This window comes from Oncorhynchus mykiss, chromosome 15 (assembly GCF_057628025.1).
Source record: "Oncorhynchus mykiss isolate SJ-2025 chromosome 15, ASM5762802v1, whole genome shotgun sequence".
Classification (NCBI taxonomy): domain Eukaryota; kingdom Metazoa; phylum Chordata; class Actinopteri; order Salmoniformes; family Salmonidae; genus Oncorhynchus; species Oncorhynchus mykiss.
Window position 1 is genome coordinate 18,871,800 of NC_143036.1, and position 24,841 is coordinate 18,896,640.

The 24,841-nt window shown below is 40.2% G+C and overlaps 2 protein-coding genes across 9 annotated transcripts; both read right to left on the bottom strand.

Moving 5' to 3' along the window:
• Nucleotides 1-192: 192 nt before the first annotated feature.
• LOC110489728 (regulator of MON1-CCZ1 complex) lies at nt 193-13,283 on the bottom strand. Of its 3 annotated transcripts, none has more exons than XM_036943919.2 (20): nt 13,106-13,283; nt 9,057-9,133; nt 8,887-8,971; nt 8,730-8,786; nt 8,515-8,601; nt 7,576-7,716; nt 7,218-7,321; nt 7,004-7,093; nt 6,116-6,221; nt 5,628-5,736; nt 5,266-5,310; nt 5,077-5,130; nt 4,277-4,405; nt 4,028-4,134; nt 3,493-3,612; nt 3,318-3,395; nt 2,878-2,982; nt 2,275-2,343; nt 1,604-1,829; nt 193-767 (listed from the first exon to the last, which is right to left on the bottom strand). In XM_036943919.2, the coding sequence occupies exons 1-20, from the start codon at nt 13,106-13,108 to the stop codon at nt 688-690; spliced, it is 1,872 nt and encodes a 623-aa protein (XP_036799814.2). In that variant the 5' UTR covers nt 13,109-13,283; the 3' UTR covers nt 193-687. The 3 variants fall into 3 exon arrangements, 2 of the variants coding, with proteins under 2 accessions (XP_036799814.2, XP_021418197.2); XM_021562522.3 differs by having other exon boundaries at nt 12,659-13,264; XR_005036056.2 differs by having other exon boundaries at nt 588-767; nt 2,275-2,321; nt 12,659-13,264.
• Nucleotides 13,284-13,348: 65 nt separating this feature from the next.
• On the bottom strand, nt 13,349-22,612 carry LOC110489729 (serine/threonine-protein kinase RIO3). Of its 6 annotated transcripts, none has more exons than XM_021562525.3 (13): nt 22,196-22,612; nt 21,050-21,168; nt 20,642-20,784; nt 20,065-20,172; nt 19,756-19,865; nt 19,062-19,205; nt 18,245-18,372; nt 17,720-17,902; nt 15,229-15,388; nt 14,973-15,053; nt 14,751-14,840; nt 14,331-14,438; nt 13,349-14,042 (listed from the first exon to the last, which is right to left on the bottom strand). In XM_021562525.3, the coding sequence occupies exons 1-13, from the start codon at nt 22,229-22,231 to the stop codon at nt 13,938-13,940; spliced, it is 1,515 nt and encodes a 504-aa protein (XP_021418200.1). In that variant the 5' UTR covers nt 22,232-22,612; the 3' UTR covers nt 13,349-13,937. The 6 variants fall into 6 exon arrangements, with proteins under 6 accessions (XP_021418200.1, XP_036799817.1, XP_090055547.1 ...); XM_036943922.2 differs by having other exon boundaries at nt 21,050-21,196; nt 22,196-22,516; XM_090199421.1 differs by lacking the exon at nt 22,196-22,612 and adding an exon at nt 21,372-21,683.
• Between the last annotated feature and the right edge of the window lie 2,229 nt (nt 22,613-24,841).

Consider the following 24,841-nt stretch of genomic DNA (forward strand, 5'->3'; position numbering starts at 1 on the left):
GCACTGTTTTTATGATTGTCTATGTTATTACAGAGGGGTTAGAAGTCAGTAATGCAAGTAGAAAATAGTCGGTAAATTCAACTCACTTTAAGCAGTTGGTAATTGTGAGACAACTGCACGCTCTCTGAGCCAACAGTGTTTGACATGTTACCGTGACGTTCTTCCTGTGTTTGTATACTGTATCTACTAGTATTTGATGTTTAGGAAATCAATTTTAATTGTGCACTTCACACATACAAAAGTACAACATTCCACTGTAATGCTATGTCCTAGACGCTACAATGCTTAAAATAAAGGAATGACATTTTAATTTCCTAAAAAGTCAAAGCTACGTATAATCAAATTATTTCAGGTTTTCCGTCGGCAATAGAAGCAGACACAATCATAATTATGTTTTTCAAACCATAAGCCAGGTTTGTGTTCATTAGGCAGAAGGACTACCTTGACTTGTCCAATAAGAAATGCTCCTTTTCGTTTACCGTTGCAAAACGTTTTCTATCGAATGCCCTAATGAGCATGACCCAGGGTTAGTCAGAAGGACGCCTTGTCAAGCGGACTAATGCACAACCATGACATGTCATACACCATTGATTGTTAGAATATGTACAAATGATTTTATTAGCATGATTTGAACAATTATCTACAATAAGTTAATGGACTGTGGGATAACATAAAATATGTCTCGACTCAAACTGTTACTTGCTTCATGAGTGCCTGCTCCCCGAAAACTTGCTTGAAGTATACCACATGCTCCTCACAGTGCTCACCTATTGGCCAATCAAAACAGAGTATTAGGGCAAAGGTCAGTCAATACATGCCAGTGCAGCTAGGTGGAGACTCATTTATTTATTAGCTATTCATGTATTAATTAGTCATTTATTCCCAGGTTTATTTATTACCCCACTGCAAACATGTTGATTGTGTTTTTACCATTAGTACCCATTGTGTCCTTATTAATTTCTACATTTCTTAAAATTGTATACAGTATTTAGACAGGTATATGCTACTCTGTTTGTCATCCTCTTGGATTGCAGTTTACGTTGATAATGTGGGTGTCTATTAAACCTGAAACCTATAGGATAAAGGTTCACAATCACTGCTACTCGCTCACTCACACATGTTCAAAGTTTCAAAGAAGCCATGCAATTGTGGTAAGAATTTTATGCTTGGGAACAATCATAGATGCATCCACATGAATAGAAAAGCAACAGTTTCAGCACATGCCTGTTGTTCCTGGCTTAGCAGAGTTACTATTTGGGTCAAGGCAATCTAATATAAATCACACAGAGGGAGGGCACTCATTCATTATTGAACACAACGGCATTCCCAACATTTCTACCACAGAATAGAGTCCATGTGAGAATTATTTCTACGGTCATTACAAAGGATTTAGTCAGACCAGAGCCATAAAAATACATAGTCTGGCATCACTCCTAGACAATTTATTCAACCTATCGGTGTGTATAAGTCAAGCCATCTGGCTAAAGACAATGTGGTTCTAGATGAAGTGTTCTGCTATGTGGGCCATGGTGAAAAGTAGTGCACTACATAGGGAATAGGGGGCCAATTGAGCTGCAGACCTAGTGTAGTGGTGTCACATCACCTGGGATGAAGCTGGGGTTGCCTCTCAGACGCATGTTCCTCTGCTCGAAGAACCGGAAGATGGTGTAGAAGAGCATCTGGTCGGCTGTCTGGCGTGCTGCGTCTAGGAACTTACGGGCGGAGATGTTGCCGTGGCCACCCACGCTGCGGATGAAGCGCAGCGCACCCAGCACCTGCTGTCTGGACAGGAGCACCTCCACGATCTCATCATTGGCTGTGGACAGTCTCTGTTACACACACATACACATAGATGTATGATGTTATAGATCAGCATGTTACACACACATACTGTAGATCAGAACGTCACATGGGAAACCCTGTGCTGACTCAAACAAAACAAACTAGATGTATTGTTATAACTCAGCCATGAAGTTTGTTCACTTGAAGGTTCCTTATTTGCTATAATTAGCTGGCCCAATACAACTAATGGAACTTTAAAATGGGATTCTCTGGAAAAACATTAAACTCTCCAAAGGACTTTGGATGTCCTGTGTGATATTCGATAGCTGTTTAAACAGAGTGTGTGTGTGTGTGTGTGTGTGTGTGTGTGTGTGTGTGTGTGTGTGTGTGTGTGTGTGTGTGTGTGTGTGTGTGTGTGTTTGTTTTTTGAGGGAGTGTGTGAGTTTGAATGTGTGTGTGTGTTTGAGGGTGTGCATAAGTAAGGGATCCTACCTTCAACATATCCAGGGAGAGCTGGTGTGCAGGGGGGTATGTGCTTTCTAGAGACAGCAGCAAACAGGCCTTAGAGAGAATGATGATGCACATGGTAATTCCATGACCAATCAAAATAAAGATCTTACTGTAGAACTTTTTTGAGGTCAGCTCAAACAATGAAACGAGAGAGAGAGAGAGAGAGAGAGAGAGAGAGAGAGAGAGAGAGAGTAAATAAATAATCAACCACTATTAGAGCAACATCATGCCTTTTATCCTTCAAACAAAGTTATCCGGTGAGAAATGGGATCACAGGAGGAGTAGATAGGGGAAGAGTTTCCCATGCATTATATTGGATTAAATACCATGTAAGAATTGTGAAAGACCTGGGTCAAACACATACGTTGTTTCCAATGTACCAGGAAAACCATATGAACTGTAGCTCAAGCTTTTATTTTGAAGTGTTTGAAATGTATTTGACCCAGGTCTATTCTGAAGCAAATAGCTTGCTAGCCCTTTGTCCCAAACGTTGTATTACTCCACTGAATACCCAAAAGCTATTGATGACTATAGGACCAAACTATCATGAAATAGTTGAGCTGTATGTAGTAACTGCTGATTCACCAGTGGCTTGGAGTCGCTGAGGACGTGGTACTGGAGGAACTGATGGAGCATGTAGAAGAGGTTGTGCTGAACCAACATCTTAATGACCAGCTCATACAGGTAATGCTGGGGGGGAAACAGAGAATGGTTATTAAATTGCTGCATCTGAGGTCCTAGAGTGTGCAGCTCTCTTTTTATTTTTCAAGTGTTCTACTCTGCTAGCCAGTACCTCGCCTAAACAGGTGTGCATTCCTTTCGCCTCCGGAAACAAGATAAAACAACAATATTATCTCCAGGGCAATATGGACCAATAAATATGTAGGATCTACAGGAACATAAAGTATACTAATGTAGCACTGGCAACATGTCACAACATGAAACGGTGGCATCTCACCATAACTCATAAAAGAACAAAATAGGTTCTGATAAAGCCTCCACAAAGGCTCCTTTTCTGCAAGTACCTGCACGGTGATCTGGACCTGGTTGAGTGAGCGAATGTACTCCATCAGCACAGCAATTATAAACTTGTGAGACGTGTCCTGTTGGAGGGGTGAAACAATATAATGTTCAGTCATCTTACAGGTAGTTGAGATTATTATAAGGCAGCCATTGAAATATGTGCTTTGCCGCAGTCACCTTTTTCTCAGAGAAGGAGGACAAGACGTGGGTGTACATGTCTGACTGGTCGATAACCGCCTGCGTCCGGACGGGCCTCTCCCGAGCAGCGCTGCCTCGGCTGGGACCAGACTCCGTAGCCTGGAAGAGATCAACAGGAAAGAACAAAAGTCATGTCACTGAAACAGACCGTGTGTGAGCTTCTGATCCGCCGTAACACGGATGAGAAAACTTTAATCTGTTCAGCTGATTATAACATCTACATCCTTTGTGTTATTCAAATTACGAGATCAACATTGGTAAGACATATCCAATAGTGAGATATCACTACTCTTCTAAATATATTTTCACTGTGTCCCTTGATTTTCAAATGACTTAAGTGAACTAACACAATTAGCTTTTCTGTGCATTTATAATAATGTAAGTAACATCATTGAAGTACATCCATTTATCCACATGCATACACACTCTGATCATGCCTTACTAACAGCCAAGACAGCTGTGCTAGAAACAGTGTGGCTTTCGTTATGCAGTGTTTTCATAAGACTGTACTCACCACAGTGTAGGTCTGCTCTGCCTCCAAGTACTCTTTGTAAACTTGGTTGAGTTTGTCGAACACTGTGGCCACCACTGGTAAGCCCCCCTTATCTCCCCCATTGAGCACTGAAACACAGTGCGTGAACACTATCTACGGGCACTATGGTTTAGGGGTTCTCTAATCATGAACAAACTCGACTTCTTGTTTTATTAGTGTGCTTGCTTCAGAAACGAACAGTCTCCCCTATGTTTCACGAGGCATTCTTACTTTGTGCACACACGGACAAGATTACCAACTTGCAGTCTCGTCTACGCAGGAGGAAGTCCATCAGCTTGCCCTTGTCCTGCAGGAGGTTGACGGTCGGCGGCAGCTTCACCTGCAGATACCACAGATACCCTGAAGCAAAAGGGGAACACACAGCACAGGTCAGACAAGCAGGAGAGAACCTGAGCCCCACCCGGAAACAACCAACTGTAGATCTGAGAAGTTTGGATAGGCGCAAGCAATATGGCAACCATTCTACATAGTCTACCAGAGAACGAGGTGGCTCTCCTACCACAGTAGGTACTGTACCTATCTGTTCCTATCAGATCTACAGTGAATAGGGGTTAAGGACAAGTGGTGGTTTCTTTTTTATTTAGTATTTTACCCCATTTTTCTCCCCAATTTTGTGATATCTAATTGCAATCCAATTACGATCTTGTCTCATCGCTGCAACTCCCCAAAGGGCTCGGGATAGGTGAAGGTTGAGTCATGCGTCCTCCAAAACATGACCCGCCAAACCTTCGCTCCTTAAAACCCGCTGCTTAACCTGGAAGTCAGCTGCACCAATGTGTCGTAGAAAACACTGTTCAACTGACTATTGAAGTCAGCCTGCAGGCGCCCGGCCAGCCACAAGGAGTCGCTAGGGCGCGATGAGCCAAGTAAAGCCCCCCCCGGCCAAACCCTCAATCCCGCTGCGCCACTGGGGAGGCCTACAAGTGGTTGTTTCTGGTTCAAATTAACCCAGACAGTTTGCCAGGACATAGTCGTCTATGGTTAGATGTGTGGATGTTCTTCTCACTCACCTTCGCTTGCACTGATGATGATATCGGGTTGAAAGACGCTCCAAGATGAGGAGTCTGAAGGTCAAGGGAAGCATAGTAATACCACCACCTACCATCTCCATGCTAGCCGTCCCAATTATCATTGATACCATTCCATTGACACAAGTGTCGCCGTAGTTCATCTAGCTACTAGCGTTTCATAAAGGATACACAGTTCACAAGGCACAGGAGGCTGGGTGGGTACAGCAGCAAGACCTATGGAGACAGGGAGACGTGAAGTTCGTTTCTGTCATGGGTTTAAGAGACATGGCATGGAACATAAGGGAGCGCAAGGAGAGGAAAAAAACTGTTTTCAAAAGTGACAGATGGGAGTGAAGTTCTGAAAGTTCTGTATTGTCTCACACAGTATGACACATGGGGGCAGAAAAAATTAAATAACAGACAGAGAGAGACAACTGGAGGGACAGGCAGACAACACAGGCACAGAGACAAATATAAACTCAGCCAGTCAGACAGACAGTCGGTAAGGACCGGCATGGCCACATACAGTAGTCAATCCATGTAGCCTATACCTGTTAGGGAAATCCTGTAGGGGTGGATGGAGCGACCAGGCAACACAGGCTGATGGACGTTAAGGGCACAGTCAGGCTCCCGCAGCTTGATGTCAAATATGATGGAGGTCTGAAACAGAAGACATTATCTACATCATTCAGGACTGAACGTGTTTGGACATTGGATATGGAACAACATGATAGTAGTCTTTTTTTGTCTAACTTTGAGGCTGCAGCGAACTTGGGACTATAAGGTTCTTTCTGAATTTTTGTCAAAATTGAGTTATTGACGTACAGTAGCATTGTTCTGTTTAATGTTCTCTACCTATATAGTAGTCTAAATACCCCAATTCATGTTGTTAAATTCAAAAGAATACAAGATTAAAATTGCTGACACCATTCAAACCAATGAGGGTTAAGATCTTTAAAACCAATTATCTCAGAATCATCTTTTTGCAGATAGAATCTTATAGTCCCGAGCTCTCAATTTCTTGCCAAAAGGAACTCACCTGAGAGCTCTGATGATGCACAACAACCAGGTTATCCACCACGTTGAGGGCAAACTTCCCTGTGGTGTTGAGTTTCAACACGTTGGTCTTCTTATAGGATCCCTCCCTGGGAACAACATGCTGTTAGTCAGGACCAATGACTTATATAAACCCTAGATTTCTGATGCTATGTATTAACCATTGAGAAGCTTTGATGCCACCGGTCAGCCATATTGCACAGGGGCGCCATGTTGAAGCCACCGTGACTCCATCTTGGCACTCCCCCACCACTGTAAACAATATTTTGGAAGCTATAGAAAGGCATTTATTGTCTACATTTGTTTTTGACACGTTTATTATATTACAGACACCTTAATGCATACTTTTAAATTAGATTGTGAGCAAAACATACAAAAAAATAAAAAAATATCTAAAAAACATTTTCCTCAATGTTTTGGGGGGGTCCTTCAAAAATGTAATGGAAATACTGTAGAATTCTATTCATTCCAATGGAGGACAGCTCCTACTCCCCATTAAGTTACGAATGTAGACATTAATAAATGCATTTCTATAGCTTCCAAAATATTGTTTACAGTGGTGGGGGAGTGCCAAAATGGAGTCACGGTGGCTTCAACACAGCGCCCCCTATCAGTAATCTATTGTATATATAAACCATTGGTCAGGACAGTGACTGACATAATATGTCACTTTATCCCTTCAGGTATTCCCTATTCATAAATAACACCATACATATTTAATTTCAAGGTGGTTGAATTAATGTCTCTAGCAACTCTGCATATTAGGGTAATATGGTTGCTGCATGACCTTGTTATTAAGTTAGTAGTAGGAATTTCAGCATGTTTAGACCAATGCCCATTAGGAATATGCTATATGAAATGTAAGATTTACCTGGGTAGCTGATAGAGGACCACCTCAGCACAGGGACTGTCAGTAGTTCTGGAGTGATGCTTCAGATACATTACATACAGCTGACCGTAACTACCATTAGAAACAAAGTGAACAACTCACTTAGCTTTTTATACTGCCAAAAGTTGTTTGAAAATGTTACTTGAATATCGAGCCAAACTATGACATTTCAATTCAAACCCAGATGCAAACTTACATGGTGGCCACAGCAATGTCCCTCTCTGTCAGATTGGGCTTGGCTGGCTTGGGAACCACTGGAAGCTCGATCTCAAACTTGGGCATTTTAGACATGGTCCCACTCTGCAGGTACAAACAACAACGGGTAAGTTAACACCATCAAAAACAAGATAACGACAGTGAGCTTGGACAACCACTTTAATCAAATCAAATGAAACACTAACCTATCAAATGTTTGATGGATAGATTTTCAGCAACTTGCGGCTGCTAATGCTTTCTCAAACATAAACATGAGCTTTGGTGGAATATATCGTGTCTTACTGTGTCCGGTTGTGGACTTGTTTGAAACATTTATTATCTCAGTTGTGACCACTTACTTTGAAGGCAAACGGCTGCAGCACGTTGCCCTGGGCGGTGGTAGAGAGCAGGATGACTGCAGTCTCAGGACAGTACATGTACCAGTTCACATTGACGCTCTGACTCTTCAGCAGCTTCAGGCTGCGTTTGTCAGGAAGCACCTTAACACAGCGGGCATCTCATTGACATACACTTCATCATCTGTCTAATGTCGGAAAAACTGGCACAAGAAGACATTTTTCTAGATCGCATTTGGAGCCTAGTAGACATCCATATATACATGCTTTTTCCAGGTACAATTTGACCTTACACAGCGCAGTAGGGCAAAATCTGACAACTTCATAGCACAGTCAGAGTTAAATTGAGACCTCTAGTGGTTGTAGTTTGAATTGAGATGACCAAGTCACATAAGCTTCATGTGACAATGTTTTAGTATAGAAAAGAACAATACAAGTTCAATTCAACCAATTGTGTTACAATAATCTAGGACACAGTGCATTCCTAAACCACAAAACAATTAGCTTGCCGTATCACAAGAAATAGGAGTCGTAAAATATACACTGAGCGTATCAAACATTATGAACACCTGCTCTTTCCATGACATAGATTGACCAGGTGAAAGCTATGATTCCTTACTTATGTCACTTATTAAATCCACTTCAATCAGTGTAGATGAAGGGGAGGAGAGTTTTTAAGCCTTGAGACATGGATTGTGTATGTGTGCCATTAAGAGAGTGAATGGGCAAGACAAAAGATTTAAGGCGAACCGGTTTAAGTGTGTAAGGAAATGCCACGCTGCTGGGTTTCAAGAATGATCCACCACCCAAAAGTCATCCAGCCAACGACAAAGGAGTCCATGCCCTGACAAATTGAGGCTGTTCTGAGGGCAAAGGGGGTTGGGGGGGACAACTCAATATTAGAAAGGTGTTCCTAATGTGTTGTACACTCAGTGTAGTTACCTGGTAGAACTCAATTCCCTGGTCAGTGACGAAAACGATTTCATTCCAGTTGGTCCAACAGAAGCCCAAAATACTGGCATTCTTCATCTGCCAATCATAACATTTGAATATCAAAACCACAACTATAGAAGATTTGACTCATGCTTAGTTGCAACAATGTAGAAATGAGAGCTATTTTTAACTTTAAACATTTGACACTGGATATGCATGCATACCTTACATTCCTGGGAGCATTCCAAATGCGGATAATCCGGTATGAAGCTTATGAAATCCTAAAATAAAACAGAGGCCATCAGCATGGAAACACAATGTTGGGATAACTTAGAGGTAGGCTACCTTCATTGAGTCGGGAATGATTTACGTAATGCTTACCACAGATTTTGGTGTTCTCTGGACAGCCAAAATCTTATTTCCGATCGAAAACTTAATGCACTTCACCTCTCCTTTGTCATCCATTCTGTGAAGAAAATACATACTTTCATGAGATCATCATCACTGATCTTACAATATTTATCATCACAAGTTATGCGCAATGTTGTTACCTGAAGGCAACTGAGTTTTTGTCATCTGGTCCTTTAACCACAACCCCAGTGGCACCCCCTGATCGTACTGCAAACACCTGAATGGGCAAAGAGGAAGCTCAATATATAAAAGGATTTGTGAGGAAAATATTACATTTAGATAGGGTAGCAATAGAATTATGCATAAAATTGAGAGTTACTCCTTGTCTAGTCTGGTAAATGTATTGCCAGTGGAGAAACATTTGTTAATGTTGACTATATACTATAGCTAACCAATTTGTCTACCTCCTTTACTTACCGAGGTAAAGTTGGTTTTATATTCACACACATTCAAGACATTCAACAGACATTTGCCAAAAGCCATTTACAAATGTAAAAATCAATAACTAATTCACCTTGTCACAGAAACATCAAACTAGATATGATTTATTCTATAAATGTCATGCATACTTTTACAACCTCTGTTTTGAATACAAATTCCAGTTTTGATTTGATAGAAATACATAAAAATCTATCTATTTAAAGATGTATAAATCAATAACTAATTCACACTATGTATGATTTATTCTATAAATGTCTATCATACTTTTACAACCTTTGTTTTGAGTAAAAATTCCAGTTTTGACTTGATTTATTTGCAAATTCCATACATCACATCTATAAAATGCTATGTATAAAATGCCATGTAAAGCTATATAAATCAATAATATTTTCACTCATTATGACATAATCATCAAACTAAGTATGATTTATTCTTTAAATGTCTAGTATACTTTTACGACCTTTGCTTTGAGTAGAAATTCCAGTTTTGATTTAATAGAAATAGATACAATCTCCAATATTGCATTTAAAGATGAAGAAATCAATAACTAATTCAGTGATAGTCGCAGAAAAAGTGAAAATATGCGTTTATTTGCAATAACTTTAAAGAAATGTTCATTTCAAGTGCATGAAGTTAGACAATGTTAACATAAAGTTTTACAATGTTTACAATCTTAAATTGTATGCCCAATCAATGTTTGCATTTTTGGTGCAACAGTTCCACATTTTAAAGTAGTTACAAGGCACAACAGTCATTTATTTATGCATCTAATTTAACAGCCAAGAGACCCCTTCCAATCATTTTATATTTTGGCTTTGTTGAAGTTCGTCTTCGTCATCTCCAGACAAGCTGAATGGTACCATCTCCTTAGGTAATAGATTCAAATGTTCAACACTTACAGCCAAATGTTTAATATCCCAGGTATTCCCAGAACACATTCTGGAAAGTCTATAGATACAGTGGTCAGTGGTCACTTTATTAGGTACAAACCCTTTTGCATTTGGAACAGCGTTAATTCGGAACTGTTGATGAAACTGGGAAAGGAGACAGACTTTAAGTCCAGTTGGAGTTTATTACAGTCAGTACAAGTTTTGGAACTTTTCTAAGTTACAAAAGACCATCACAGACTGTGCTGTCATTTTGTACATTCTAAAGTTCAAACAAACAGTAACAGAATACCTGAATACTTCTCTGCATGCTTTAGTGTCTAGCAAGCCAAGACCACGGGACTTGGTGTATGTAGGAGCAGTTTATTTTTGTGAATAGGGTGGTGAACCTAATAAAGTGGCAACTGAGTGTAGATATCACAGACAACTCCTTTTGAGCAGTGTCTGTCTGTTATACGTTTGATCAATGGGTATGATGGTACATCTGATCCCCAAGGTCCTCATAGGCTCATTTGGATATATAGAGTTGGAAGTAAAGAAAAAATATAAAACTAGGACATTAAAACACTGGCAGAATTCCACATCCATTCACATCAAATATATATTTTAATGTATAAATACCCTTCTAAGGCCACTGTCTTTCTGGACATTTTAAAAGGTTTGCAAATAGTTATTTCTGCAAGGAATGTGAATTGAAAGGGATATGGTAATACCTATGTAGGTGACTTAGTTTCTCCACTGGTATAATGGCTATAATGTGTGGTAGTTGCACACCTCTCAGCTGAATTATGTAGAGCTGATTTGGGCTAGTTGATATTGTTTTCGGTGAAACAACTAATTTTCACGTAGGCTTTGTGCTAGCAGTTTAAGAGAGAAAGAGAGAAAATAGCATAGGGACAGCCTGGTTGAAGTCCTAGTTTTTAATGTTTAGTGCCAGTAGATTGCAGATGGGTTTAGAGACAAATCATAATGTAAGAAGTGGACTGTACATTTAGCCCAAAAACAAAACATGTACAGTCCCCTTCTTATATTAGTGCTTTTTTCATTATCCACCTTCTGGTATCTTTCAATACCCATGCTAATACATATATTTTTTGTACCTTTATTTAACTAGGGAAGTCAGTTAGAACACACTTTTATTTTCAATGACGGCCTAGAACGACAGATGTACCTTGTCAGCTCGGAGATTTGAACTTGCAACCTTTCGGTTACTAGCCCAACGCTCTAACCACTAGGCTACCCTGCCACCCACTACTGTTCAGAAGTTTGGGGTCACTTAGAAATGTCCTGTTAAATTAGAGACATAAAAATAAATGACTCTTGTGCCTTGTAACTACTTTAAAATGTGGAACTGTTGCACTAAGAATGCAAACATTGATTTTGCATACAATTTAAGATTGTAAACATTGAACAACTTTATGTAAATATTGTCTAACTTGATATAGAACAAATTGCACTTGAAAGTAACATTTCCTTAAAGCTATTGCAAATACATGCATATTTTCACTTTTTTCTGCGACAATCACTGAATTAGTTATTGATTTATACCTCTTTAAAAGGCATATTACAGATGTTATGTCGTTCTATCAAATCAAAACTGTAATATTCACTCAAAACAAAGGCTGTAAAATTATGCTATACATTTATAGAATAAATCATACATCGTTTGATGTTTCTGGGACAAACAGTGAATTAGCTATAGAATTATACCACTTTAAATGGCATTTTACAGAATTTATGTATTTCTATCAAATCAAAACTGGAATTTGTATTCAAAACAAAGGATGTAAAAGTACACTAGACATTTCTAGAATAAATCATATATAGTTTTATGATTCTGTGACAAACGGTGAATTAGTTATTGATTTATACAGCTTAAATTGCATTTTAAAGATTGTATGTATTTCCACCAAATCCAAACTGGAACTTTTATTCAAAACAAAGGTTGTAAAAGTATACTAGACATTTATAGAAAACCATATATAGTTGTATGTTTCTGTGACAATCAATGAATTAGTTATTGATTTTAACCATTTTAAAGAGCTTTTGGCGAATGTCTGTTGAATGTGAATATAAAACCAACTTTACCGACCATATTAAATTAGTAATACTGTATGGCTACACCTGCTTTACGGTTGACAGCCATCCTCATCTAGTTAGCTATATGTTCTTGCTGAATGAAAGGAAATGTAAATGTCTTAAAAGTAAAAGTTCACGGATTATGTATTTAGCTAGCTATAAACGAGCTAACTAAAAGCATGTAGCTATCTATATCAGTGTGGTGTCAAGAGAATAATCCTGCTAGCTAGCTGGCGTTGGGACACAATATCGTGAGTGTGTACTGGTTGGACTAGTCATACGATGTGTCCCAAAACCACTAGCCAACTAACGTTAGCTAGCCTAGGCTACTGTACCTGTTTATTCGCTTCGTCGAAAAACACATTGTTGACGCTTGACGCATTTTCAAATTGCACAGGGTTTTCACAAAGTTCGAGGTAGTGTTCCTCACTCATTGTGAACTTTCAGTTATGCTATGATGTCTTGTAGTTGTCAAGTGTTTGTACTGTATAACGATTTCAGAACTGATTTGTACGAAAGATAGGTTCGTCACTAGTCAGTCATAAACCCCGCCTATTTCTACAATTGATCATCTTAAAATGTGATATAAAAACGAACCTTAACCCACTGTTAATCTTGTGCATAACCCTTAACATCGAACATCACATTTTTGTTTTCATAAATTTTTACGACATCGTCATTTTGATATAGTGGCTGTGCTTGCTAACTAGCGAAACAAAGGTCCAAAAACCTCTAGAGTAAGTTCCGGTTTGAAAATTATGTAAATCACGCGAATCGCCTACCATAGTAAATGTCCCTTTCAAAATATAAATCCCATTGTCAAACTTTGAACTCAAACGCTCCAAAAAGGTACGGGTAGTTTCTGGAGGCCTTAAAACATTTTACAAGATGGATTGTAGTTACACAAAGGTTGCTTGTTATACGTCTTTTGTTATATATTTGCTAGTGTAGGTGTGGTTTGGTGTCTTCCAGCAGCTTCTGCTCCATTTGTCCAGAGCGAAGCAAAATAAATGACAATGCATAACTTATTTTTACCATTTATTTCCACCATAATATTGAAATGACAGAGAGTACACAAACATGACAGCTCCATTGTAAGAACAACGGACCTCAATGCAAAACAACTCATTCTGTCTTCAGTCAAGACAGCACCTTTTCATGATTAAAATATTCACTGATACTTTGGGCTCTCCATCACAATGTTGGATAACAATTTGTTTCATTCAGAACATAACGCAAAACTCTTTTCATTCGAGCTCAGTTTACTTGAGAAGATAACTTGTTCATAATGTCATGAATGCTGGTTACTAATACTCTAATTTAAAAAGCAATTATTGTGTGTGCATGTAGACACAGTCTGTCATGTACCCCGTCAGACATCCCCATCCATTCCATTTACAGCCGTAGTAACGGAATGAGATGTTGACATTTCATGGAAGGTGGTTTGGAGCCCTTTTAGCCCAATGAAGCCTATGACACCATCTTAGGATGCAGCGACCTTTCGACCTCTTGCATACCTCACTGAGACCATGGGGGGGTTTACTCGACCCATTCTCTCAAACAATCACCCAAACAGGTTCCATGTAGCTATTCATGGTGTCGAATATCTGATTGTTAATCATCGTCGTGTAATAGGGGAGGTCCTCCATCGCTGAAGTTGTACATTTTCTTGCCCCTTCTCTGCACGTGGTCCTCATTCATCTTCTCCAGTGCCTCAATCTAGAAAACGACAACTTTGTATGAAAATTACTATTTTAATCGCAGGTTTCTGGAATGCATTTGTGGCACTTGATACAATTTCATTTGATGGATTTGGGTCAAATTCCAGTATAAACATCCCCACAGCAAAAAGGCACTTTAGTACATGATAGATTTTGATGCTGTGTGGGACTAGATAACATGAGAGCCCACTTTAAAACTGCCTGAAAAATGCATTTCAGGAAATTCAATGCAATACATCTTCACCAGAGAAATAAATGCCTCATATGGGCCTCAATGTTTTCTGACCTGGGCAAGGAACTCTGCCTCGCTGTCACCACTGAGCTGCAGCCCAGACACAACATTGAAGAGCTCGTACATGTTCATGGACTCAGACACCCCGCCCTTCTGGAAGAACTGCGTTGAAGGAAAAAAATTTTTTTTTTTTTTAAATATATATATATATATATATATATATTAAAACCAACAGCTTGTCACTGATACAAAGCTGGTCTAAGAATAGTTTACATATTGGTTTCCACTTTCGCTCATTTTCCACCAACATTCATTGCATGTTTTGAGGAGTGGCAGCTAAATATATTATCCATTCAAATGGATTGTCAATTGTTGTGACAGATAATCAGGACTTTAGTCAGTATTTACTTTGAGATGTACATAATAACAGCCCATTTAAACCTACAGTACTTGGATAACTGTGAGCTAACTTACCGTGGCCACGTTCCTGCAGTCTCTGAATAGGAACTCATGGCTGTGAGGGTGATTGGGCTCGATGGACTGACTCACATCAATCAGCCAAACCTTCAAAAGACAAGATGATTACACCACTCAAGGTAGAATCTCATGCCTGAATTTCCAGTTTAAAAATAAATGTGTAGATTGACCCACCTGGATAAAAAAAAAAGGTTAAGACGAAAAGGATGAATAGCGTACCTTGCCCTCATGCCACAGCATGTTGTATTCACTCAGGTCAGCGTGGACAAGGTTACACTCCTGATACAACTGTTGCATCATCTGCAAGGACAGAGACATCCAGGGGTCAAAGTACTCCAGAATAATGATCCGGGTAACTCTGTGGACACTCATGGAAGTAGCACTTACAACCAGGCATATTAGTAAAACGTATGAAACTATATACCAATAGAACCATGTGTATGTTAGTGGTAAATGGTGGTAAAGCTGCACTTACATGAACCACTTGGTAATAGGCCCTCTTCATGTCCTCAGAGCCCAACATGGCCTCCTTCAGTTTGGGAGCCGGCACATGGTCCTTGCCAATGAACGACATCACAAGGATGTGCTTCTTCAGAACCACCACCTCGGGGCATGGAATGCCAGCTTTCTTCATACTGATGGAGTAGAGGGGGGAAAAGAGAGACCATGAGCCATACACAGTTGGAGCTTTGGAATCACATTTTTTGTATGGCTATACAGTGCCTTGCGAAAGTATTCGGCCCCCTTGAACTTTGCGACCTTTTGCCACATTTCAGGCTTCAAACATAAAGATATAAAACTGTATTTTTTTGTGAAGAATCAACAACAAATGGGACACAATCATGAAGTGGAACGACATATTGGATATTTCAAACTTTTTTAACAAATCAAAAACTGAAAAATTGGGCGTGCAAAATTATTCAGCACCTTTACTTTCAGTGCAGCAAACTCTCTCCAGAAGTTCAGTGAGGATCTCTGAATGATCCAATGTTGACCTAAATGACTAATGATGATAAATACAATCCACCTGTGTGTAATCAAGTCTCCGTATAAATGCACATGCACTGTGATAGTTTCAGAAGTCTGTTAAAAGCGCAGAGAGCATCATGAAGAACAAGGAACACACCAGGCAGGTCCGAGATACTGTTGTGAAGAAGTTTAAAGCCGGATTTGGATACAAAAAGATTTCCCAAGCTTTAAACATCCCAAGGAGCACTGTGCAAGCGATAATATTGAAATGGAAGGAGTATCAGACCACTGCAAATCTACCAAGACCTGGCCGTCCCTCTAAACTTTCAGCTCATACAAGGAGAAGACTGATCAGAGATGCAGCCAAGAGGCCCATGATCACTCTGGATGAACTACAGAGATCTACAGCTGAGGTGGGAGAGAGTTGTCCATAGGACAACAATCAGTCGTATATTGCACAAATCGGGCCTTTATGGAAGAGTGGCAAGAAGAAAGCCATTTCTTAAAGATATCCATAAAAAGTGTTGTTTAAAGTTTGCCACAAGCCACCTGGGAGACACACCAAACATGTGGAAGAAGGTGCTCTGGTCAGATGAAACCAAAATGGAACTTATTGGCAACAATGCAAAACGTTATGTTTCGCGTAAAAGCAACACAGCTGAACACACCATCCCCACTGTCAAACATGGTGGTGGCAGCATCATGGTTTGGGCCTGCTTTTCTTCAGCAGGGACAGGGAAGATGGTTAAAATTGATGGGAAGATGGATGGAGCCAAATACAGGACCATTCTGGAAGAAAACCTGATGGAGTCTGCAAAAGACCTGAGACTGGGACGGAGATTTGTCTTCCAACAAGACAATGATCCAAAACATAAAGCAAAATCTACAATGGAATGGTTCAAAAATAAACATATCCAGGTGTTAGAATGGCCAAGTCAAAGTCCAGACCTGAATCCAATCGAGAATCTGTGGAAAGAACTGAAAACTGCTGTTCACAAATGCTCTCCATCCAACCTCACTGAGCTCGAGCTGTTTTGCAAGGAGGAATGGGAAAAAATGTCAGTCTCTCGATGTGCAAAACTGATAGAGACATACCCCAAGCGACTTACAGCTGTAATCGCAGCAAAAGGTGGCGCTACAAAATATTAACTTAAGGGGGCTGAATAATTTTGCACGCCCAATTTTTCAGTTTTTGATTTGTTAAAGAAGTTTGAAATATCCAATAAATGTCGTTCCACTTCATGATTGTGTCCCACTTGTTGTTGATTCTTCACAAAAAAATACAGTTTTATATCTTTATGTTTGAAGCCTGAAATGTGGCAAAAGGTCGCAAAGTTCAAGGGGGCCAAATACTTTCGCAAGGCACTGTAGGTTGGCCATTGGCCATTTACTGTAGATAATTTGATATAAAAAAAACTACATGAAAAGGTTATTTGAATTGAGTTTAGATAAAAATCAGGTGAATTGGTGTTGGTCCATATACAGTGTACAAAACATTAAGGACACCTTCCTAATATTGAGTTGCGCACCCCCACCACTTTTGCCCTCAGAACATCCTTAATTCGTTGGACTCTACAAGGTGCCGAAAGCTTTCCGCAGGGATGCTGGCCCATGTTGACTCCAATGCCAGTTATGTCAAGTTGGCTGGATGTCCTTTGGGTGGTGGAGCTTTCTTGATAAAAAAAATCCAGCAGCGTTGCAGTTCTTGACACAAACCGGTGCGCCTGGAACCTACTACCATACCCGGTTCAAAGGCACTTAAATATTTTGTCTTGCCCATTCACCCTCTGAATGGCACACATTCACAATCCATGCCTCAATTCTCTCAAGGTTAATCCTTCTTTAACCTATCTCCCCCCTTCATCTACACTGATTGAAGTGGATTTAACATGTGACATCAATAAGGAATCATAGCTTCCACCTGGTCAATCCCATGGAAAGAGAAGGTGTTCTTAATGTTTTGTACACTCAGTGTAGGTGACATCGCCACCACCCACCGAGCCAGGTTGTGCATCTCCTTCTCAGCCCACAGGCGGATGATCGTGCGGGGGTTCAGCTTGCTGAAGCGGTCTATGAAGCGGTAGTCATCCTTGATGTACTTGTCACGGTTCTTGAACTCGTTGAGTGTGGTCTTGAAGACCTTGAGCACACACTCATCTGGGACAGCATTATTCTCCATGCTAGGAGAGGAAAAACACACACGCAACAGTATTGAAACAAACTTAATTAACAGACATTTAAGGAAGTAGCTCTGTACCAAAACATGTAATAGTTTTTTATTTTAAAACAACTATGGCTAATGACAAATAGCAAATAAGGCTACTGCTATAGAATCTCTGTCAATGATTGTCATCACAATGTAAATGCCATGCCATAACCTTAGGCAACCACAGTTGGGGAAATTTCTATTCAGATCCGACTCATCTTCAGGCAGGTAACAACACCTTTAGGGTCAATCAACCTTGGGTCAGCCAATTCAAGGTGTGGGTTCTTGCAACAACTTGTCACGATGACACACTCACCTTCCCCCATTTGCGTGGAACACCACAGACTCCTTTCCAGTGCTGATGCAGCCGTTGATGTTCTCCAGAATGCCTGCGTTCACCATTTTGTACATGAGCAGACGGGTCCTTGGGTCCACTGCTTGTTCCTTAGAGAGACAAGGGGAGAAAAAACAAAGGGGGGAAAAAAACAAAGAATCATGAGGATCAGGAGGAGAGAATTAGGAAAGCATGAAAGTACATAAAAATAATACAGATCTGATTGTATAAGTCTTAGCACAGTGTTATTTTGAAATTCAAAGACTTCTATAGTGGTGAATTTTGCTACTTGTTAGTGCTGAGCGATTAGTGCTTTTTGAGGTCGGTTTTGTTTGATTCTTTTTTCATAATCACGTTTTTAATTACAGTTTCAATTATTTGGGTTGAATGCAGTAACACAGAATAAAACAATTAATAAAAGTGCCATGATGGTAGTGACAGCCCATGACTGCTTATCACTCATTTACAGTGGTGGAAAAAAGTACCCAATGTCATACTTGAGTAAAAGTAAAGCTACCTTAATAAAAAATGACTCAAGTGAAAGTCACACAGTAAAATAATACTTGAGTAAAAGTCTAAAAGTATTTGGTTTTAAATCTACTTAAGTATCAAACGTAAAAGTAAAAAATCATTTCAAATTCCTTATATTAAGCAAACCTGATAACAATTCTTGTATTTTTTATTATTTACAGATAGCCAGGGGCACTCTCCAACACTCGGATATAACACTCGGTATTGGTTGTTTTAAAAAAAAAAAGTTTCTGTAAATCGCCCAGCACTACTATTTGTATAAACTCACAGCAGTGGAGTGCTCCTTCTTCTCATGCAGCCGTGCACTGCGACGCTGCTCGGAGTAGCAGTGTTGCTTGAGGGAGTTGTAGACCTGATTGGAGAGCTTCAGGTCCATGCCAAGCCCATCTCCCACATTGATCTCTGGGGCAAACTGGGAAGAAGACAGAGAGGGTGATTTCAAAATGGCTGACAATTCAGAATATGTTCACATCAATGTGTATGCACATCAAGCCACACATTTCAAAGCTAATGAAGACAACTGCTAATGATGTTAAATACCCATGTCTCGGTGTTGGGGAGTAGACTAAATGTAGTTCTTGATGGTAGTTTAACTACATTAAAATCTAGGTAGCTAGGTTACTTTTTTTGCCACGTAGAGGTGTAACTAACTACAGGAACTACACATTTTTTTTTTGCAAAAATAAAATAAAATATGGGTGTTGGCAATAATAGCATTTATTTTTCAGCATCAGACTCACCTAATTCTCACTTGAAACTATTTTTGTGTTTAGCAGGCTAAATTACACATTCTATTAACATATGAACCCAAAGTGATATGTTTTTGCAATTTGTAGTCAATGACATTTCAGATTTACATACGATCATTTTTCACGAAGTAGTGAACTACTTTATCAAAGTAACTTTAAGTTAACTAGATTTACCAAGCTACCAAGTAAAGGTTATCTTGTTATAACTCTTACATTGTCCATGCGTGCAGTATTCTTCCTGCCACACACAACCTCATCGTGCTTAGTAGTGATGTTCTTGCCTTTCCCAGTAAAGCCTCTCCTTGGAGTTATCGTGGGTTTGTCTGGAATACATTGAACAAAAGTGAATATAGAAAGTTGAACTATTGCTTTAACATAACCAACCACCAATATCACGAAAAGACCAACAGCCACCAATATTCTATGCAGCAAGACGTTGTCCTGTTACATGTATACAGTAGATGTATAGGACCTAGCTACAATACTAGTATAGGTGTAAAATGACAAAGTGATAGACTTTACCAGCTTTGTAGGGGTCGTCACAACTATCTTGCCAATCAACTTCATCCTCAGAGCTGCCGCTGGCCTCGTAAGGGTGCACCATGCGATAGTTCTCAAAGGAGATGGATACTGCAACAGTATATACCAATCATATCTCAAATTCTTCATATTCCCACTTGATTCCTTTTTACACTCCAGAAACTTGGTCATGTTTATTAAGAGTACCAAACAGAAAATATTTTAAAACATATTGCTACTGAAAATGTCTTCCATTTGATGCAGAATGAGCACAACCCTTCGTAGGGTTGTCACGATACAAGTATCACGATCCTACGATACCAGATTTTCCATGGCAAAAAATAAAAACTCTATGGTCCTATAAAAACCTACTTCATGTAAAATTGTGGATGCTATTGCTTGCAAAATAAACAAATGTGACAACATAATGCTCTTTGTTTCTAAGATTAGAAGTGTTTTACCCAAGAAATTAAATCCACTTCATGTTTTGTTTCATTGCCACGATAGCTCAGAGTATCGCGATACTGGTATAGCGACAACCCCTGTATGGTTTTAATACAGGACTTGTCCATAGGCTTACGTTTGCTATCGCCATTGAACTTCCTTTCTTCTGTGCGTAGCTGGGTGTCAAACTCCTTGTCAAACTGCATCTGCAGCATCTGAGCCAGCATCAGATCACTGTCTGTCTCTCGCTCCTCACCGGCATCCAGAGCAGCGCTGACACTAAAACAGAGACATAGGATATCGGACATACTTCTCAAAAATAACCCAATGTCAGAGTGGTTTGACTTACAATTAGGATATTAGGTTGGCACATTAAATTGTTAGGAGTATATATAGGGTGCAACTTTCCTGTCTTTACAGTGACACTAACAATTAACACCGAAGTGTACACCACCTAGACTAGATGGTAAAAATGTCATTTTAAAAACTCCTTACAAGTTCATGAGAATCGATAACACAGACAGGTGATATTAACAGGACTTACTTTGAGAAATCAGGGAAAGAATGACTTTCATCATCCAGTTGTTTGGCCAGCTGCTCGCTCATGACATCAGTGAAGGAGCAGGGACACACCACCTTGGTTGTGGTGGCACCCCATGGACTCTGAAGGGCCATTCATTCACATTATTAGCTAGGTAATGGCAAAACACAATACAGCATGATTTTTCCCTTTGCGAGCACATCTATGTACCACGTGCTTGATTAAAGCAGTAACCAATTAGCTAGTTACTAAGCTAGTGAAACTAATTATAACCCAATATTTTTTATAACTAAACCAAACGTTTCAAACGGAACAAATAAGTTACCCCATTTGCGCGTTCTAGCATACGTTTGCATTTTTCCGTTAAGGAATGCCTGCTCTGTGAAGTGCGCGTGTGCAATAACTAAATTCGCCTTTCCTAAACAACGCACTTTTTGGGAAACTTTGGCAAAAGGTAAAGTCTACAACTTAATTCACTATGTTCGTAACATATTTAAATTTGAGCAACAGAACTGTATTGAGAAAAAAATTAATCGTTGAGAAAATTTGCATTATGTCGGCCAAAATCCATCTCGTTCTATCTTCTCCAACTGCCAGCCACTGGGCTTCCTCTCACAACCCATATTTGGTAGGAAGTGGAAACGCCAAAAGGATGCTTCACATTTATACATCCGGCGAACCATCTGTGCTATAACCACCGATAGGACAATGTCCTTGCTTTTTCTGACCAATATGACTCATTTGTTCCCAATAGAAACGACAAGCTGTGGTCTATCTTGGTTTAGTTAAATCTTTGCTATAACGTTACCTGTTAGCCATACTGGATAAAAAAAGGCAGCCAGGGACATGCCCTGACTTGTCTAACTAGCCAACGTTTGAAGCATGTCAGCCTGTTAGCTAGTATCAAACTTGGCTGGTATTGGTTGATAAACGTATGAATTAAGCCAGTGTTAGTTAGATCAATTCACAATTCACGTATTTAAAACTAGATCATGTGATCAATTCACTTATAGCTGTATTTAAAACTAGATCATGTTATATGTCCTCTCCCAGACAAACTATTGAAAGGCTCTGTTCTTGCCACGACCAGGGCCATTTTACATGTCCAGAATGTCGGACTGACTACCTAATCTTAGCTAACCAACTCACCTTTGGTACTTCTGCAGTGATCGATATTTGATCCATGACAGTCAGATGTTGGGCTTGATGGTGAATAATGTTTGCGCAAGGACAGGTTTAAAAAGCAGAGCTACGTACAAAATTGTTGGCTACGACGATAGTCTCTTTCGTTAGCTTTCTGAAATAAAAACTTTAATGTCGATGTGTTAGCGTAAGTCAAATTACTACAGTATTTAAACGTTAATGTCACAAAATAACAAGACTTCAAGAGCTACAGCGCAAATTATCTGACTGACGTTCTTTTTCCTGAATAAGGAAATGACGTCACCTTCTCTTCTTCCATGACATAATGGCGGTCCGCAAACCAACCTTAAAGGTGAATGCCGCCACCCATTGTGCTGGAGTGTGCGGCCAATCACGGTTTACAACATTTCAAAATCTTCCTACCTGACACAGTACCTCGTATAAAATAAAATAAAAATAGCCCTACTACCTTCTAATAGACCCTCCCCATCCCCCAAAACCCCTCCAAACCCTACCATCCTCCTCAGTGAATTTTAGAAAAATTAAAATTGTAAAACATTTAAAAAACTATACTAAATATAATCACGTCACCATATAATTTATTAAAACAAACAATTTTGCAAAGAAGGTTCTCACCCCCTTCCATTGGCTTACACAGTAATTATGACAACTTTCAGAGGACGTCCTCCAGCCTATCAGAGCTCTTGCAGGGCGTTCTCCTATAGAACTCAATTGTTATGGAATGGTCAGCCTATCCTACCTTAAAGTCTTTATTAAAGACTCATCTCTTCAGTAGGTCCTATGATTGAGTGTAGTCTGGCCCAGGGGTGTGAAGGTGAACGGAAAGGCACTGGAGCAACGAACCGTCCTTGCTGTTTCTGCCTGGCCGGTTCCCCTCTCTCCACCGGGATTCTAACCCTATTACGGGGGCTGAGTCACTGGCTTAGTGGTGCTCTTCCATCCCGTCTCTAGGAGGGGTGCGTCACTTGAGTGGGTTGAGTCACTGACGTGATCTTCCTGTCCAGGATTGGTGTCCCCCTCGGGTATGTGCTGTGGGGGAGATCTTTGTGGGCTATACTCAGTCTTGTCTCAGGGTAGTAAGTTGGTGGTTGAAGATATCCCTCTAGTGGTGTGGGGGCTGTGCTTTGGCAAAGTGGGTGGAGTTATATCCTGCTTGGTTGGCCCTGTCCAGGGGTATCATCGGACGGGGCCACAATGTCTCCTGACCCCTCCTGTCTCAGCCTCCGGTATTTATGCTGCAATAGTTTATGTGTCAGGGGGTTAGGGTCAGTCTGTTATGTCTGGAGTATTTCTCCTGTCTTATCCGGTGTCCTGTGTGAATTTAAGTATTCTCTCTCTCTCCCTCTCCCTCCCGGAGGACCTGAGCCCTGGGACCATGCCTCAGGACTACCTTGCCCGATGACTCCTTGCTGTCCCCAGTCCATCTGGTTGTGCTGCTGCTCCAGTTTCAACTGTTCTGCCTGTGGCTATGGAACCCTGACCTGTTCACCAGACGTGCTACATTGTCCCGGACCTGCTGTTTTTAACTCTCTCTCTCAACCGCACCTGCTGTCTCTAACTCTGAATGCTTGGCTATGAAAAGCCAACTGACATTTACTGCTGAGGTGCTGACCTGTTGCACCCTCTACAACCACTGTGATTATTATTATTATTTGACCCTGCTGGTCATCTATGAACGTTTGAACATCTTGTCCATGTACTGTTATAATCTCCACCCGGCAAAGCCAGAAGAGGACTGGCCACCCCTCAGAGCCTGGTTCCTCTCTTCCTAGGTTCCTGCCTTTCTGGCGAGTATTTCCTAGCCACCGTGCTTCTACATCTGCATTGCTTGCTGCTTGGGGTTTTAGGCTGGGTTTCTGTATAGCAATTTGTAGCATCAGCTGATGTAAAAAGGGCTTTATAAATACATTTTATTGATTGATTGCAGCATGAACTAACATGTTGTCCACCCAATCAAAGGATTGGATAATTAATCTAGTACTGAAAGCATAATCTACAGCTAGCTAGCACTGCAGTGTATACAATGTGGTGAGTAGTTGACTCACAAAGAGAGAGAAAGACAATTGTTTAACAGTTTGAACAAATTAATTTGTTCCAAAATGAAGGAGAAGTAAGATAGAAATAGAGCGATTGTCTATTATTGTTTTTTAACTTTCAGTTTCACTTACTTAGCATGCAAATGCAGCTAGCTAGTTTAGCCTACTCAAACACCCTGCTCAAACAGAGGGATGCTATGTTAGCTAGCTGGCTATGACTCTCCAACACAACACTGGAACACTTTCAAGTCAAGGTAAGCTTTTGGTATTACTAATTTATTGCCACCGGGGACTGCCGGTGTCACTGCTTAATGACTGTACACTGTAATGTTACTGCATGATTATAGGGGGTTTACTAATGTGTTAGTTCTATTAGCTATGCTGACTATGACATTACTTTAGCTAATATGGTGACAACGATGTAGGCTGTGTGTTTGGCTTGCAAATGTTTTTTCACCTGGTCACATGCAGCTGATGTGTTGTGCAAGTCCAAAAGGGAAGGGAAGAGAGTACATAGATGCGATAAGGAATACAACGTGGCTGCTATGAAAGTGAACTGTGTTTATAGGTGATCAGGGGTGTATTCATTTAGCTG

What these genes read in the sequence shown, in the direction of transcription:
- LOC110489728 (XM_021562522.3), bottom strand. Translation starts at nt 12,757, where the DNA reads ATGAGTGAGGAACACTACCTCGAACTTTGTGAAAACCCTGTGCAATTT. An exon ending in TGCAGCCGTTTGCCTTCAAA is followed by an intron (nt 7,322 to 7,575) that starts GTAAGTGGTCAC and finishes TTGTACCTGCAG; the next exon opens with AGTGGGACCATGTCTAAAAT. An exon ending in GACATTGCTGTGGCCACCAT is followed by an intron (nt 7,094 to 7,217) that starts GTAAGTTTGCAT and finishes TTCTAATGGTAG; the next exon opens with TTACGGTCAGCTGTATGTAA.
- LOC110489729 (XM_021562525.3), bottom strand. Translation starts at nt 22,231, where the DNA reads ATGGATCAAATATCGATCACTGCAGAAGTACCAAAG. An exon ending in CCTATTACCAAGTGGTTCAT is followed by an intron (nt 15,054 to 15,228) that starts GTAAGTGCAGCT and finishes CTGTCCTTGCAG; the next exon opens with ATGATGCAACAGTTGTATCA. An exon ending in TGCTGTGGCATGAGGGCAAG is followed by an intron (nt 14,841 to 14,972) that starts GTACGCTATTCA and finishes TGTCTTTTGAAG; the next exon opens with GTTTGGCTGATTGATGTGAG.